The sequence below is a fragment of the Cadophora gregata genome (genome assembly GCF_030347475.1).
Source record: "Cadophora gregata isolate MNR1 chromosome Unknown scaffold_19, whole genome shotgun sequence".
Classification (NCBI taxonomy): Eukaryota; Fungi; Ascomycota; class Leotiomycetes; order Helotiales; family Ploettnerulaceae; genus Cadophora; species Cadophora gregata.
The window spans coordinates 985016-1000337 of NW_026695942.1; the positions used below are offsets into that span (position 1 = coordinate 985016).

Sequence of the window (15322 nt, forward strand, 5' to 3'; positions counted from 1 at the left end):
ACTTCCGGGACGAAGACAGGACATGTTACAAGTCAATATCTAAGAGTATGCAAATGGTGCGAGAAAATGATCATGAATTAGCTGAGCTGAGCTACCATGCATCCGTTTATCCATCTATCATGCAAATCCTGAGCCTTCGGACTCTTTTATGGTCAATCCCATTACAGCCATACGCCACTTGTGATGCGTTTCTTATGAAAATGAGAATCGTGTCGCTGCTTACGCTCATAGAGGAAATGTAACCACATATCGTACAGTACAATGAATCTTCATGAAACGGTAATGTCCACGAACGTGCAGATGAGGCGCTTATCAGTGTCCTCTCGAGGCCTGATGTATTGAAGGAGCCCAGTAACTCTTCGTCACAAATTATGATACCCGACGAGCTCTTCCACAGCATATAGCGCAGTCTTAGTCTTTTCCTGCTCTCTAAGATATCCAGGCAGAGTGACTCATATCTCTCCAGGAGGAGCCTAGGCACCGGCTTGATTTGCCATGCGGCGTCGTTCTGCTCTGGTTGGTACGCCACCACCCCTTCTGCCTATTCCTCTTCCTCCCCTCCCACCTCGATTGGCATCTCCAAAGTTGTTAGGCCCTCCACCTCGTGGTCCTAAAGGAGGATTCTGAGAAGCATTATTGAAGGGGTAGTCAAATCCGAAGTCTGGCCGCGAGGCTCTCGGTGGGTTCGGATGACGCTGGTAGGGAGGGGATGGTGGAGCTGGCTGCCAGCTTTTGTTCTGCTTTCCATTTTTCGTTGCTGCCTGTTGATTCTGCTGCACTGGTTGCACCTGAATCTTTCCGCCTTTCGGGTGCGAAGGCAAGACCTTGGGACGAATGAAGGGTTCAGCATCACTCTCCTCATCAATAGTGATGGGATCGTTCGCGTTACCCCTCTTTGGTCCTTTAGGTGGTATTGAATAGTCCTTTCCAGCAGATATTGCACGGTTATTGCTTGAAGGGTCGACATACATACTCAAATTATGCTTTGACCATGTGAGACCCCCAGAAAGGGCGACACCTCTATGCAGTCCACATTCGGGTCCAAAGTGATCGGAGTTACCACAAATGTAGCATTCGACGGGAATGTTCTGAACGGTGAAGATTTCTTCTGGTCTTGGATCAAAACTGCGCCAGACATAATGGCATGCCATTTCCAAGTGATCTGGGGAGTGACATATATCACAAGACATCTCAGACTTGGGCAGCGACAACTTTTCTTTGCAAGCCTCGGTTTGATGGCCTCGTTCTCTGCACCTGTTGCAGCGCTTCTTCTGAGGGCACATGGCTTCCGAATGGATACCCCTGGTTTGACAGATACTACACTTCATCAAAGGGCACTCCAGAGTCTTGTGGCCAGTCTTTGAGCATGCAAGACAATGCATGATGTTCAGATCCGATGATGGGTAATATCTCTGTTGGAGATACAATTCTGCTTGACGCAGGTCAAAATCGATTGGCTCTTCGTCGGCATCTGGGGGGTTCGCGAAAGCCACCTCATGACCAGCGTTCGAGGCAACAGTATCTGCCGCATCTTCCATCATCGTGTCAGTGTCGTTGTTGACATATGGCTTAGAGATGCCAGGATCAGATATGTTGACAGACTCCGGCTGGATGGTTAGGGGAACTGTCTGTAATGTTTGCGGAGGACCTGAATGTTGCAGGAGCTGATTTGCCAACACTTTAGCATCTTTGAGAGTGATGGCATCGGAAGCTGAGGCTGTTGTGCGACAACTCTCAAGTGCAGAGCCGACACCGATCAGATGGCCATAGTAATTTGTGACATATATACTAAATGCTGCAGTAAGAACCTTCTGGGTCATGGAGCTCCAATCAGCCTTCCAACAGCTCAAGAAGTACGGAGCAAACCTGTTGAACGATACGTCATGGATTTGCAGAGGTTTGGCATCTGTGCTTAGTATTTCGTACAGCTTCCAGCTACCATTCTTGTTCCCATATTCGGGCACTGCAGGCAGTTTGCGAGCGTAAAATGTCTTTCCCGATTCAATCATCTTCGTAAGGCTGGTTGGAAAGGTGTAGGATGGAGAAGATGTTTTTGTGAATGCAACCGATACCTTCTCGCTAGCTTGTTGAAGCTCCTCAATTCTTGATTGGGCTTTCATGGCTTTTTTCTCAAGCCTCTTTTGGGCCAGCTGAGTATTGACAGAACGATTATACTCCTCAAGCTGCTCCTCATTCAGCAATTTGATTTGATTTTTGGTTAGCTTCACAAATGGCGCTGGCTGTTTCAGTCCAGTCTGACTGATATCCAATTTGGTGGCATTCTCCTCGTCCTGGTGTCCTTCGCTATCAGAGGTGATAAGGATTGGATTAGGCGACTTGCCCTCAAGACTCTGGGAACCTGTTGACACTTCGGATTCCTCGAGGGACGAGGCTGGTTGTTCTTTAGATTTTAGACCTCGTTTTCGCTCCCGTTTCTCCCGCTTCGCGACATTATGTGCCTTTAGGGCAGCGTTGTATTGCAACCGGTCTACAGGACTCAGATTATCTCTCGCGGCCTTTTTCAGCTTCCGAAACGGTACGTGTTGATCCTGGCCAGCAGTAGATGACTGGGCTCGGTCGTCATCTACTTTCGCAGTGTATCTGGAAGTTGCACCTAAGAATGGGAATGTAAAGTTAGTTTGTAATCTAGAACGTTGTGCAACTTGAGAAACACAATACTGAAGTTGTTACAGAGAACTGTTTCCTCCACGTTCTGACGAGATGGTGGCAGGGTTCTGCGAGATGTACTTACCTGTAGCATTTTTGTCATTATTGACAGGCGGCATTACAACCTTGCTGGCTGCCGGTTCTCTGAACTGAGCAAAGATAGCCTTCAGATGGAGTTTCTTCTCCTCACTATCGAGATTGTCCTGTTCTTCTTTGTTGAGCTCGCTAGACGAAGGAACAATAGGAGATTCGGCATATGTAGAGAGCACTGAAGAAGTACCAGAAACTCCACCAACAGGATCTGCTGACGTGACAGTATCTTGAAATACAAGCGCAGGTGTTGTAGTACTTTTGAGGCCAAATGATGATCGTGCTTTGCCTGCAAAAGAAGTCCGTAGTCCGGTCGAAATACCTCCATTCCATGAGGCAGAAGGCACAGCTGCCGACTTTGTGCTTCCGTTTGGCGCGGAGTCTCTAGGACCCTTACCCATAAGATTAAAGATCGAGTGTGACTCTGCCCCAGGGCCTTGGCTCTTCTGCGATTCCTCCTGCAGAAGTTTGAACACGGACGGCTCACTAGCAGAAGATTGGTGTCCAGTATCAGCTTCAGCCTGTGCAACTGATAAGACCTCCAGAGGTGGTGAAGTGATACCGGCCACCAATCCTCCTTCGAGTGGAGGATCTTGATGGTCCTTGACACGCTTTCGCAGTCTCTCATCATCCACCTCCTCGCCGTTTTCCTTGTCACCGTGGCCCAACCCCTGCAGGTTTCTCTTGCGACCAGCGAGGGAGGTTCTCGAGTCCATGTCTTCGTTGACAATTGCCGTAGCTTGCTCTGCTTCTGCCATGGGGGCACGGGTGGAGTCTTCTTGACGCATGCCTTTGTCCTCCCGAAGATCACCTTCTCCTGCAAGCTCCGCAGGTTCTTGCGGATCAGCCATGCTTCCTTATCTTTCCATAGGTGAATATCGACAGGCGAGGGTGAGAGTGTAAGGACTAAAATCAGGACGGCCTAGACATTAGCCTTGAACTGCTTGAAAACCTTCAATTGACAGCTTCAAGTGATCGAATCAGATCTTTTCCTTGCTGGAGAGGATGTATGATATTGTGCGCAATTCAGTGCGGCACGTCCACACAGCTTCTATGATGGGTTTGCCGTCAAGTTGAGGCCGTAGATGTGGAGGAATGCGTGAGGTCAGTGGTAACTTTGGTCTCGTCTCGTCTCATCTCTTCTCTTCTCTTCTTGTCGGCGTTGAATTATTTTGCCCGATACCTCGTCACTCCCACCACCCTCCTCGACCAAGACGCTAGCAATCCCTGCAAGCTGCGCTGTGGTGCCCTGCCAGTGACCACTGACCACTGACCACTGACCACTAACCACACCTTCCAGTCAAGGCCAGAACTCCAAGGAACGACCGCATCCCAGAATCAGATCCCAATTCCATCCCATTTCCGTTTCCATTCCCATTCCCATTCCCATTCCCCGTTCGATCTCATCTGCTTCTTCCTTTGACGTCCCTCCTCGTGCGTATCTTGCAGCTTCTCAACGCCGTCCAACTTGAACCTCCTCTGCAGATCACAGCGCGGCAGGCCCATTCCTGTGCTCTTTTCCACCTCAATATTACGCCGCACCCCAGCCAGTACTGGTCAAAGAGGTGAGCTCCCTCTTCCAGGGACACGAGCCTTATCCACCGGCCGCACATTCCGAGACACACGTGCTTTGTCTCTTTTACGGTGTCCTGCTTGGAATAAGAGTCTAACGATATTTGTACATCTAGGACACGAAGCTTCCTCCCATCCGACTCTTCTCCTGCGGTGCTGACTACAGGAGACAACAAGAAACATACTCTCAAAAATACGCTCCTTTGAGCGCCCCAGCCTTCACCATTCCTCCTTCGACTACCGCCAAAGTGTCTTCCCCAATACTCCTCCCTCGTACCGTCTCCTACGACGCGACCTCGAAGCCCCCACGTCCGAGTGGCCCGTACAGAACCATGAGCGAACAAAAGCAGGGCAGGAGGCGGCGATCCAGTAGTCTGTTATATCAAGAACCCCCGGAGACGATAGAGCATATGAGTGATCAAGCTGCCTTGCCAAATCTGAATGCCAATTGGGTAAATGCGAAGGGTCAGTTAATCCCCCAAACACCGTTGTGAATATGCCAAGGATCTTACAGCTACCTGTTGTTCTGCAATATTCGGCGAATTCCACAGACCAGCTTTGCTGACTTCAGGCAGGTGCCTGGACAATACACTTGGTTCTCATTGCTTGCCTCAAGGTCCTGTTCGATATAATTCCTGGCGTGTCACAGGAGACATCTTGGACCTTGACCAACATTTCATACATGTTTGGCTCCTTTCTCATGTTTCATTGGGTTCGGGGAGTTCCTTTCGAATTCAACGCAGGAGCATACGATAATCTGAACATGTGGGAGCAAATCGACAACGGGGCTCAATACACACCAGCGAAAAAGTTCCTTCTGAGTGTTCCGATAGTGCTGTTCCTTTTGAGCACACATTATACCCATTACGACCTCACATATTTCACGATCAACTTTCTGGCGGTGCTGGGGGTTGTGATACCAAAATTACCATACGTATGTTACGAAATTTGTCCTTGTTGATCAAATACTGATTCCTCTTCTAGAGTCACCGAACTAGAGTGGGGTTGTTCTCTGGCGCACCGGAAGATAGGTAGCATGGTGGGTGGATCATTGCATAGCGTTTGTACGATATTTTGAGGCTTCGACTATTCCGAATGACTACGAGAAACCCACTTGGGGGGTGATTGGGCAGCCAGAGGTGTATCTAGAGAGACGTAAGAGGAGTCGGTCTTGGCTACTTGAATTACAGCGGTTTTTGGAAGCACTTTTTGCAGGGTCATGGCCAACTTTTGTGGGGAAAGGACCTCAAGGTTGGCTTTATCCAAGGTAACGTGTGGGCAAGCATTGGGGGAATTCTGGTTCGGGCACTACTTTAGTTCTCGACAGCTTTGCAATATCTTCGCCGGACAAGGTCCAGGCTGAAAATTCAGTGGCATTTCATCATCTATCTGTTTCGCGTACCCTTAGTATCACACTCTGCATCTGCAGCCATCTTCCCACTAGGTTAGCTGGCTCCTCAGGCAGAGTGTTTAAAGAGAATCTCTCCCCTTCCGTCGAAGCACTTTCCTTCCAACTTTTCTCGCATTTCTCGGTTCTCATTTGAATACTCTTGCATCTTCAACTTGCCCAAGTCAGTCGCTAACTCTTTCAAAATGCAACTCACCTCCACTCTCATCTTTGCCATTGCTGCGGCTGCACCTGTCCTCGGTAATACTGCTGGCCCTTACGACAACACAACTTCCGTCATCACTCGTACTGTTACCGCCTACGAGACCTACGTATGTGCCTGAGTGACTTGAAAATAAGATACAACAAGTCACTACATCTGAATATTTCTGACTTTGAGACAGTGCCCTAAGCCAACCACCTTCACTGAGGGCACCAAGACCTACACTGCCACCAAGGATGAGTGGGTTACCGTCAAGCACTGCCCCATGAAGTGCACCATCACCTACAACCCATCCAATCCAACCGTTGTCCCCGTTGGTGAGAAGCCAAAGTACAATAACGGCACTATCCCTGCTTGCCCTTGCCCCAAGGGTAAGAAGGATTGCCCATGTGCCAGCCCAGGGACCAACGGCACGTAAGTTTGCTCACCCAAGCTTTCTGACTTGACAGTGATTAACAATATGTAGTACTCCAGGTGGTAATGGTACCCCAGGTAGCCCAGGTACTCCAGGCACTTCTGGCAACAATCCCTCTGAAAAGTAGGTCTCGCCTGTCCCCATTAAAACTTCACCATACTTACAATACCTTAGCACCCCAGGCTCCAACGGCGGTAGCAATGATGACAACACCCTTGTTTCAGCTAGCACTGCCAGCACTATCTCGTCTGGAGCTCTCCTTGGCCTCGCTGCTGTCGCCGTTTACATGTTGTAAACAACCTCACAGTAGCTACATCCCTAGGAGGTATAATTGCATGGACTCTCGCTCCTCTCAATAAAAAGCTCTCCACGCCACAGGAGCGACGATGTATAGACATGTGGGGGTGATAGGCGGTTGTCTTTTTTGCTTCGATATGTACTCGAAGTTTTTTTTGATAGCTGGCTCTTACCCTTTCCTCGTCCTCAACAATGAAAGATCCTTCCATTCTTTTGGTGGTTGTTTAGTGTGTGGAAGCTAGGCGTTAGTGTTTTTGATAGGGCTCATGTAATATTTGGTACTAATTAGGGATTTGTTGCTGAATATGAGGAGTGCTCCTTTTGTTTATTGCGTATATCTTCGCTACGATCTTCTTCTCTAAGTTTCTTGCAAGACAAGTGTCTATGGCCAATTTTCATCGATGTGTAGCATTCGATATACAATACGTTCTCGTGAGAGTTGCGCCATCAGTCACCTGCTACCAGATTATAATCGGGTTTCCGAGGTAGCTTAACAACGTTATGTCATCGGAAATCCTCTAACAAAAGGTTTTTCTTTAGTTTAAGGAATGGACCATCGATTGAGCACTTTGATTTGTTCAGATAAAGTAGTGTACCAAGTTTGCCCAGGAGGTAGTGTATCCATCACGTGCCTTTTACTCCTTTTATTCAAGTGAACGCATGTTCCCAGCACTATTTGTTTCGCAGGTCCACAAAGTCACACCAGGCAGTCCAGGCTACTTCCTCTACAAACGGTACCCGCACATTGAACTAGACAGATCATGCCTCTCTCAGCACAATGCACGAAGCCAAACACTCAGAACACGTGCACGACCCGCCAGCACAGTTCCTATCATCTAACAACAGACAAAGAAACATATATAACGAAACGTCAAACAATGGCTTGGCTTCTCTCTTGTCTCTTCCTTCCCGGTGTCAAAGAACAGCTCTATTTTCTGTCTATCAAAAGAACGGGAATCCACTGATAATGCCTTTGTTTCGCGACTCTCACTACAATGACTTTCTTTGATCATAGTGAAGAACTCGGCCACTCACAGGTTACAGCACAGTCGGTTCATTGTGAGTGGGTTCATTCAGACGAGAATTGAAAAATGATCTAGGATATGGGAAACTATATCTGTTCCGCTGGTATCCAAAGCAGTTCTTAATTACTCCAGCTTCATCATCTTCGACTGCAACTCAAGCACCTCCTCGACCATATCTCAACTCATAGCCACTGGTGGCGATGAGTGAAACCACAATATGTGCTGGCTAACGGAAAGCTACCACATCTGTTCTCACTGGGGACCTCGCAAAGTACACACAGCTTGCGCGCGAGGCGAATCCTCCAAATCGGTGACCGGTTGCTGGGATAATATCATCCTCGGCGTCGCCAAACAACCATTGGCTTGTCCGAGCTGTATATATCGTGCTGAAATGGAGATAACTTTCCAAGTCTCCCATGTGCTTCATGATAGCAGTTCATCAGAAGGTGAATTTGAGGTAAGAGAACTGTCCCGCGAGAGTTTGAAGATCAAGCCACTAACACTGGACAAGCCTGCTGCCAATAAAGAGAGGAGAAGTTCAGAGGGAAGCGAGACAGAGTGGGTGGAGGATTTGGAGGTAAGGTGGGAGGCTAATTGGATTGAGACAAAGGAAGCAGTGAGGACGGAAGAGGAGGCGAAGCATAAGCATAAGACAAAGAATTCGAGACACGGGAAATGGTGTGCTTGGAGGTATCATAAGAGTACTGCTGAATTGTTGAGGAGTTGAGATGATAGTTCGTTCGAGAGGATGGTGATCAAGCGAGACTTTTTGGGCGGGAGCAATAGATACCCTTGCACAGACATTTTTCAAGTTGTGGTGGAAGCTCTCCAGAAGCTTAGAAACACGATTCACTTAGCCAGGCTCATGTGAGGCTTCTCGGATGGATGTTACTTGTTCATTTTCCGCTTTCCCTGACCCTAAGAGATCCATTACCACAGCTGGTATAATCCAATCATTGTCAAACTCCTCGGGATTACAAGACGTAGCCTCTATCAGGTTTGATTCTAACAATACAGGATATGTCACAACTCTAACAGCGAACTGACATGACTTGAGGCAATAATGCTGGCATTCGCAAGTGATATTCTCACTAGGACTCGCACAGTATTGTTGCCATAACTCCTATGACAAGAGCGATAGAGATTGAGACTACAATATCGATTTGCTTTCCTCCAACAGCGTCAGAAAACTCTTACAGCTATTCGGACCAGATGCAATGCAGTCTAGATATCGCTATACAGACTGCTCTAACGTGAACTTGTGTTCTTTACGCACGACATGAGCCGATCACTCAGTAATCTGCGCTCTCTTAGCTGGTTGACGAGGCCTCCAGCTCCAAGAAGTGACCTCCCCCACTCAATTCGATCATTCTCGCCACCCGCTATAAAGACTTATCAACGAGAACCAAGTATGCAGTTTTCTCCCACTGTACCACTACTTTGCCAGTCAATGACTTTAAAGCTCACCGCGTATATTTGCACATACTCTTTACCAGCCAATGACGTCGCAGCCCCGCGCGTATCAAGGTGAGGGTTTTTCTGTGCGACTTAGGTTGCCAGCTAACGAGCTTCGGGCCCAGCGCCTTTCTGATGGCAAAGTGGAGCCCTTCTTTTACTTTCGAGTCCTGTTCAATTTTATCTGTTGGACTGTTTTGAGCCTAATGTGATCAGTGCGTGTTTTCGTTTTTATAATTCGAACATACCGAGGTATGTTGTTTTGGTTGGATTTTAAGCGAGGAAGCTATTAGGGGTTCTTGGCACCCACGACGGTTACTTACCATGCAGGGACAATGTTTGACGATGGCTATCAATCCGGCCCAGTGGTATATTCACTAAGGAGGGGTTCATTTGTCAGGCCTGTCTAGGTGGTGTCAGGAACAGGTAACCTAAGAGCAATGAACGACATCCCAATCTGCTCGCTTTCAAGAGTAATTGTTTCACTGAAGTGGCTGAACAGTTTCTATGAGTCTCCATCTAAGACTCTCGACTGTACGTAAGACCATTTGTTACTCTTGAAATTGTTTCATTAGCAAATCCCTTAAAGGGGGAGATATATCGTCAATGACTAGGCCCTCCCTAGAGTTCTGGAGAGTGTGGGTAGATGAACTATGTTTTTACAGTAGAAGGAAGTAAGTCAAGCTTCAGATAGGAGCGGTACATACCAATTCTTCTCAGAAAAGCAAATTATCTCCGGGACTTCATAGCCACAGAGTCCATGTTCCTACCAGACAAGCCTTCTTAGCCAGCGGATCAATTTTTGATCTGCTCAACAGTGAATGAGTTAGGGGGAAGGTGAATGCAACAGTCGCTTAATTCAGCCGATGTTGATGATGTTGATGTCAGGCATTCTATAGCTTTAAGTCCAGGCGTCAAGTCACTACTCTACGCTGAAACCTCAGCACACGTAGCGTCTTTTCCGCTTTCTGCCTCATTTTCAGTAAGCTAGCGCTTTTGGAACAACGAGTCACACTGTTTTGTTTATATTTTCCACGAAATAACACTTCTCACCTCCTCTAATCTTCCACAAAAAATAAAATAAAATAAAATTGCAACAACCTTGCATGCGGGAGCAGTTCGATCTGCACCGTAGATACCACTCATCATCCAATCACGTCTCAGAACGAGGCATCGAACAACAGCAAGCATGGATTTCATGCCTCACCGTGAAGACGAGATGGTCATTGACGAGGACACCTTCCTGAATTCTTCCAGCAATGCTAGCATCGATCCAGTCCTGCTCGCTCAGTCTCAACCCCAGTCACTAGCGTCCAGCTCCCTGAGCAACGCTTCCCATTTCGCACCACCTACACAGGACTTTCCACTCGCCGCCTTTTACGAATACCGCCACGTCGGATGTCTCTGCAAAGTCAAACCAGAAACGTTTCCAAACAGCCCCATGCAACTCTGGGAGCCACCAGAAAGCAGCAGATCCTTTCTATCTCAAGCATGCTCACAAGACCAGACGATACCAGCAAAGCTCTGGATCATTCATTCTTTGCACTGCAAAATGTGTAGCTGGGCTGAATCGCAACGCATCTACTACACGGCGAAAGCGCGTTGCGAAGCGATTTCCGCCAAGCCGATCTCCGAAGAAATCAAGAATCGAATGATAGCCTATGAGGAAGGAGTTCGCGATGGGAGAATTATGGCGTTGGATTTATCGCTCGATTGGAGTGAGATTTATGGGAGCCGGAAAGGTGGGAAAGTAACGAGGGAAATGGCGAATTTGATGGAGAGGCTCAATGTGAAGTCGGATGAGGCGATTGAGGAGGAGTTGGTGGCGGGGATTCAGGGGATGGAGGTCGAGTATGATGTTTTGGAGTATGATCTGATGAGAGAGATCGAGTTGGGAGAATTGAGAGAGAACGGGATTGCGGATGGCGTAGGTGTGCAGGGGCGGAAGGAGGGGAGAAGGTTGGCGAAGAGGAAGTTTTAGTGGGGAACTTGAGTGAAACTTTTGTAAGATTATTATATTGTTCAGAGGCTGGGACTCTACCATAGTTTTGATCTGACGATGCGATGCGATGGAAGATAAATGCGTGTAAGATAGTTTCTTGATAAAGAGATTCCACTTGGATTTTTAACACCGAACTTTGTCGAACAATGTGGGGCAACATCTCATGAATCAGCGCCCTCGCTTAACCTATGTCGATCTAAACAACAGAATCTCACCCCTGTCAAGGACGACCAAGTCAAATTACAAGCCTCTATCAAAGTGATTTGACAGCAAATTTTTGTCCAAGAAGCAGAGCAAAGATAAAGATGTGTCTCCCTGTCTTCTGAAACCCACAAAGTCCGGACCCGTTTTTTGGAAACCTTCTTTATCCCTCGAGCCCGGCACAACGCCTCGTCACAAACCACTAAATAATTCCGTATTATAATCCACCTTAGCCGAATTCAAACGAAATTGAATATTTATACAAGGATTCTTTTCGTCCAATCTTATTCAAGCGTACATAAGATGGCCGACTAACGCGACCGACCAGACCAAGAAGATAGCATGTACCTATATCAGAACTGTGAGCACGAGTGGTTAGGACATTTCAGAGATCGGCCTGCGCCGTGGCAGACGATGCCGGGGAACAGTCCTGATACGAGATAGATTTTGGACCGTAAGTCGTTTGGATTATGCATTCCGTTCGTTTTCTTGACGTGCTTTGAGACGACAAGAGCAGTAGGAGAGATGTGATTAGTTGACAAAAATACTTAAACAATAGCTCTCCTTTGCTCAGCTTGCACCTTTGGCGGTGCTGCTGTACAGGATAAACCCGTATGTTTATCCCATTTCTCATGAAGGTTTCTACAAGTACCAAGCTAATTGGCTACCTTATAGCGGATCCACAGCGTCTGCAAACATGCTTACATCCCAGGCATCTGCCCTGGTCTCATACCCCCCCCCCTCCCCCCCCCCGTTCCCAATATACACTGTTTCAAAATCCAAACCTACTCCGATTTGCACCTTCTTTGCAGCATGCCTCCGCGTGCAAGACCCCTCACCTGACCCGTACGCACCCAACGTCCAAGTCCTACACTCGCGCTTCTGCTTCAACTGCCTCACATATCGACCGAACCGGCTGCGGCGATTGACAGAAGTATGCCAACAGGGAGGTTATACTCAGAGTGAGGAGCTGGCATATGCGAAAGGTTGTAGGGATGGCAGGGTTCTGGCGGAGATTGATCTGATGATGGATTTCAAGTAGGATCGGACTGGGATTCTGGAGACACTTTTGAGCGATCCGAATCCGTAGGATGGGGTCGGGGGTTAGTTGTCCTTCTTCCCGTCATAATTGCTGACAGCGTAATTTTGAGGCATGGCTACCTTCTAGGTTAAAACGAACGAAATTGAAGTACGGAGATATGACTGACGCAAGGAACATATAGGCGCCATCACCAACGACCGCCAAGATCCTCTGATGAACGCCCTCGCCAACTCGCTTATGCAAGACTTAAGTGGGCAGTTCAACACCGTGGACGAACTCACCAACACGCTCTCGAGAAGTAATATCGATAATCCGCAATTTGCTGTATCAAGAAAGATTCATTGGAAGTATGTGGAGGGGAGAACGTAAGGGCTGCAATCCCAGCGGAGGATGGAGAATAATTGTACGCACTTAGGGAATGACGAGGATATGGCAAGGGGTATGAAATTGGCTTTGACGCAGAGGTAGGTAGAGTAACAGAATGTAGGTTACGGATAGAATTACCGGGTATTAGTCCCGGGAAAGGGAACAAAAGTACTTGCATTGGCAGCAAAAGTCAACGCCAGGACTGAACTTAATCACGGGACGCAAATAGAACATGGGAGCAGGAAGGTAAAATTATAACAAATAACAAACGCGAGTCGGACACTTGAGATTGCTGGGTACGTGCCAGGTGATTGGACACCTGCAGAACGGCTTGCTACAGCCCTTGCTTGGTTGGCCTCGGATCCATCTCGTCAGTTGTCCAGATCGGATTCGGATGAGTGCTTTCTTGCCTGCGAGATGATTGGTAGACGGGAGGTATGTGTGTGTCCAATTCGGGACGAAGACGTTGCTCCTGCATCCTTCTCGTGCAGGAAGCCGAGCGTTGGACGAGATCTTGAAAAGGTTGGCAATGATATGCGAGGCACCGTGAGGAAGTCAGATGAGGTGGCCAGGGGTGCTGGTTGTTGACAGGTACGTACCCCACTCTCGGTTACAGTCCAAGGGTATCAACAGTGTTTGGTAAATTTACGTGGTGAGACCGTGAGAGCAGATACTTTCCATGGAAGGACAGCGGCGCAGCACGTTTGTAGACGGTCTCCGCCGTTTTGACTCGCATTGTTGTTTTAGCACTGTTGGACACAGAAGCAGTCAAGTCGATGTCCTAACTAACAAAGAGAGTGTGGTGATTATCCGGGCCGTGGGTGCACCCTTGTTGATCCCTCCCGTCCCGAGCAATCATCAGCAGGTGTGGCACAGACGTGCGGCGTGCGAAGGTATTCTGCACGCACTTCACCGCACCGCAATGCACTGCTTACTGTCGGCGTCAAAGTCCTCAGCTTTGGCCTGAGGGACTGGAGTTTGGCTAGGAAGTTAAGAGTCGTTGGTAATGTAAATTAACTCTGAAACTGCTCTGAAAATGGTCCAGCCAATGCCACGAAGACATCAAACGGGACCAGCCAAGAACGCCTCCGCTTTGTACATGTTGGTAGTTCTGTTGGTAACACGGCTCGAACGCAGTAGCGTGCTAAAGGCCGACAGTAGAACGGATTAGCCCCAGATTTTCGGTAGCCGGGAGAGGTGCGGAGAGGGCTGGGCGAAGTCAAACAGACAATTGGGACCAGAAGCGTAATTGTTGGGATGAAATCATGAAAGGCCACGCAAAGTATCGAGGGAATCCAGAAAACGGGTGCTGGACGAAAGCATGATGGGGAAGGCACAAATCGACTGTGAGGCATGAGGCATGAGGCACCAGGCACCAGGCATGATGTGTGAGGTGCAGGTTGTGCCATATCCTAAATTACATAGTTTCCATGTTATGGGATCGGGGCCGCTTGCATTTCCTTCATCGAGGCTGGGGTGAACGATGAAAGGACTAGTTGGACGTGATGTGATGCTGTCGAGATAGTCCTGGGTTCTGGGAGGACAAAGGACAAGGTGCTCCAGGCGTTGGTGTGGAGGAGTGAGGGGTGCGACGCATCCTGCAGCATGGGCAGCATCCTGCAGCAAATTGCAGCAACTCAATAAGAATAATGTGCCTGAAAGGCAAAGACGGCCACCGGGTCCAATTGCAGCCTCGAGTTATCCAAAGAGAACCACCCTGTGCACTGTAAATGTTGGCTGTGGCCTGCCATTGCACCTGCACAAGCGGGAGAGGGTAGAAATTACCTATACAGTACGTCCCTTCACTGCGTTATGACATGGTTGCGAGTCTGAAGTCAAAACACAGGACGAATTCACAGCCTTCACTGATCCAAAGAACTAGGGGTTGCCGCCGTCAAACGCAAAAGTTGTTCGCCGACGCCATCAAATTTCAGACGATCGATTTTTATCCGTTCCCATGACGAAGGGCTGTCTCACCCCGGGAGGAGAATTTTTATCGAGAGCCGAGACATGTTTAGCTTCGCAAATTTGGGATTTGACTTGTCATGTATTGGCCGTGAAGAGCCAAGTGTTAGTCTACGAGGAGTACACGAGATAGTCTACATTACATCCACAAGAGTGCAAAAACCTGGGGATTTGGAGGCCGTAGCTGAGGCTGTAATTTAAAGCATCCCCCTCGATCGATTATCGATGATCGATCAATCCTTACCAAAGAAACAAATACCGATCCCATGAACCATAGGTATGTGCGTGGGGTGCAAAGAGAAATATGTGGAGGGGTCATGGCTGGAACTTCAAAAAGCAACATTCCGATATCCCAAGATTCCCGTCTTCGCGTGTCTTGTTGGCTCCATGGAAGCTAAACCCCGTATCAGCCGTTTCCGTCCAGTACTGTACCTGAATCGAGATTAAACATTAAACATGACTGCGACTCCAGCTTCGGAGGGTGTTGATGTTGATATAATTCATCAGTAGGTAAATTACCTAACCTTGGAATGCTGGCCTCTGTATGGGTAGGATGAGAGTAAACTCAGTAAAGACGCCGGGCTTTCTTCAAGGGAGCCGCAGCCACCCTATTGG

General features: G+C 48.2%; 5 protein-coding genes across 5 annotated transcripts; 4 read left to right on the forward strand and 1 right to left on the reverse strand.

The window, feature by feature from the left end:
* Positions 1–473: 473 nt before the first annotated feature.
* Positions 474–3608, reverse strand: ONS95_007345 (uncharacterized protein; the record flags this gene model as incomplete). Its single annotated transcript, XM_058500848.1, has 2 exons — positions 474–2614; positions 2753–3608. 2 exons carry the CDS (start codon positions 3606–3608, stop codon positions 474–476), a joined length of 2997 nt encoding a protein of 998 aa, XP_058349665.1.
* A 1053-nt stretch (positions 3609–4661) lies between these two features.
* On the forward strand, positions 4662–5364 carry ONS95_007346 (uncharacterized protein; the record flags this gene model as incomplete). The annotated part of the gene is made up of 3 exons (XM_058500849.1): positions 4662–4794; positions 4905–5263; positions 5314–5364. The coding sequence occupies 3 exons, from the start codon at positions 4662–4664 to the stop codon at positions 5362–5364; spliced, it is 543 nt and encodes a 180-aa protein (XP_058349666.1).
* Positions 5365–5922: 558 nt separating this feature from the next.
* ONS95_007347 (uncharacterized protein) lies at positions 5923–6649 on the forward strand (the record flags this gene model as incomplete). Its single annotated transcript, XM_058500850.1, has 4 exons — positions 5923–6048; positions 6121–6353; positions 6406–6477; positions 6529–6649. 4 exons carry the CDS (start codon positions 5923–5925, stop codon positions 6647–6649), a joined length of 552 nt encoding a protein of 183 aa, XP_058349667.1.
* A 973-nt stretch (positions 6650–7622) lies between these two features.
* Positions 7623–8535, forward strand: ONS95_007348 (uncharacterized protein). Its single transcript, XM_058500851.1, has 2 exons — positions 7623–8133; positions 8188–8535. The coding sequence occupies exons 1-2, from the start codon at positions 7894–7896 to the stop codon at positions 8401–8403; spliced, it is 456 nt and encodes a 151-aa protein (XP_058349668.1). The 5' UTR covers positions 7623–7893; the 3' UTR covers positions 8404–8535.
* Positions 8536–10163: 1628 nt separating this feature from the next.
* Positions 10164–11224, forward strand: ONS95_007349 (uncharacterized protein). The gene has a single exon (XM_058500852.1). It carries the CDS (start codon positions 10321–10323, stop codon positions 11110–11112), a length of 792 nt encoding a protein of 263 aa, XP_058349669.1. The 5' UTR covers positions 10164–10320; the 3' UTR covers positions 11113–11224.
* Positions 11225–15322: the final 4098 nt, after the last annotated feature.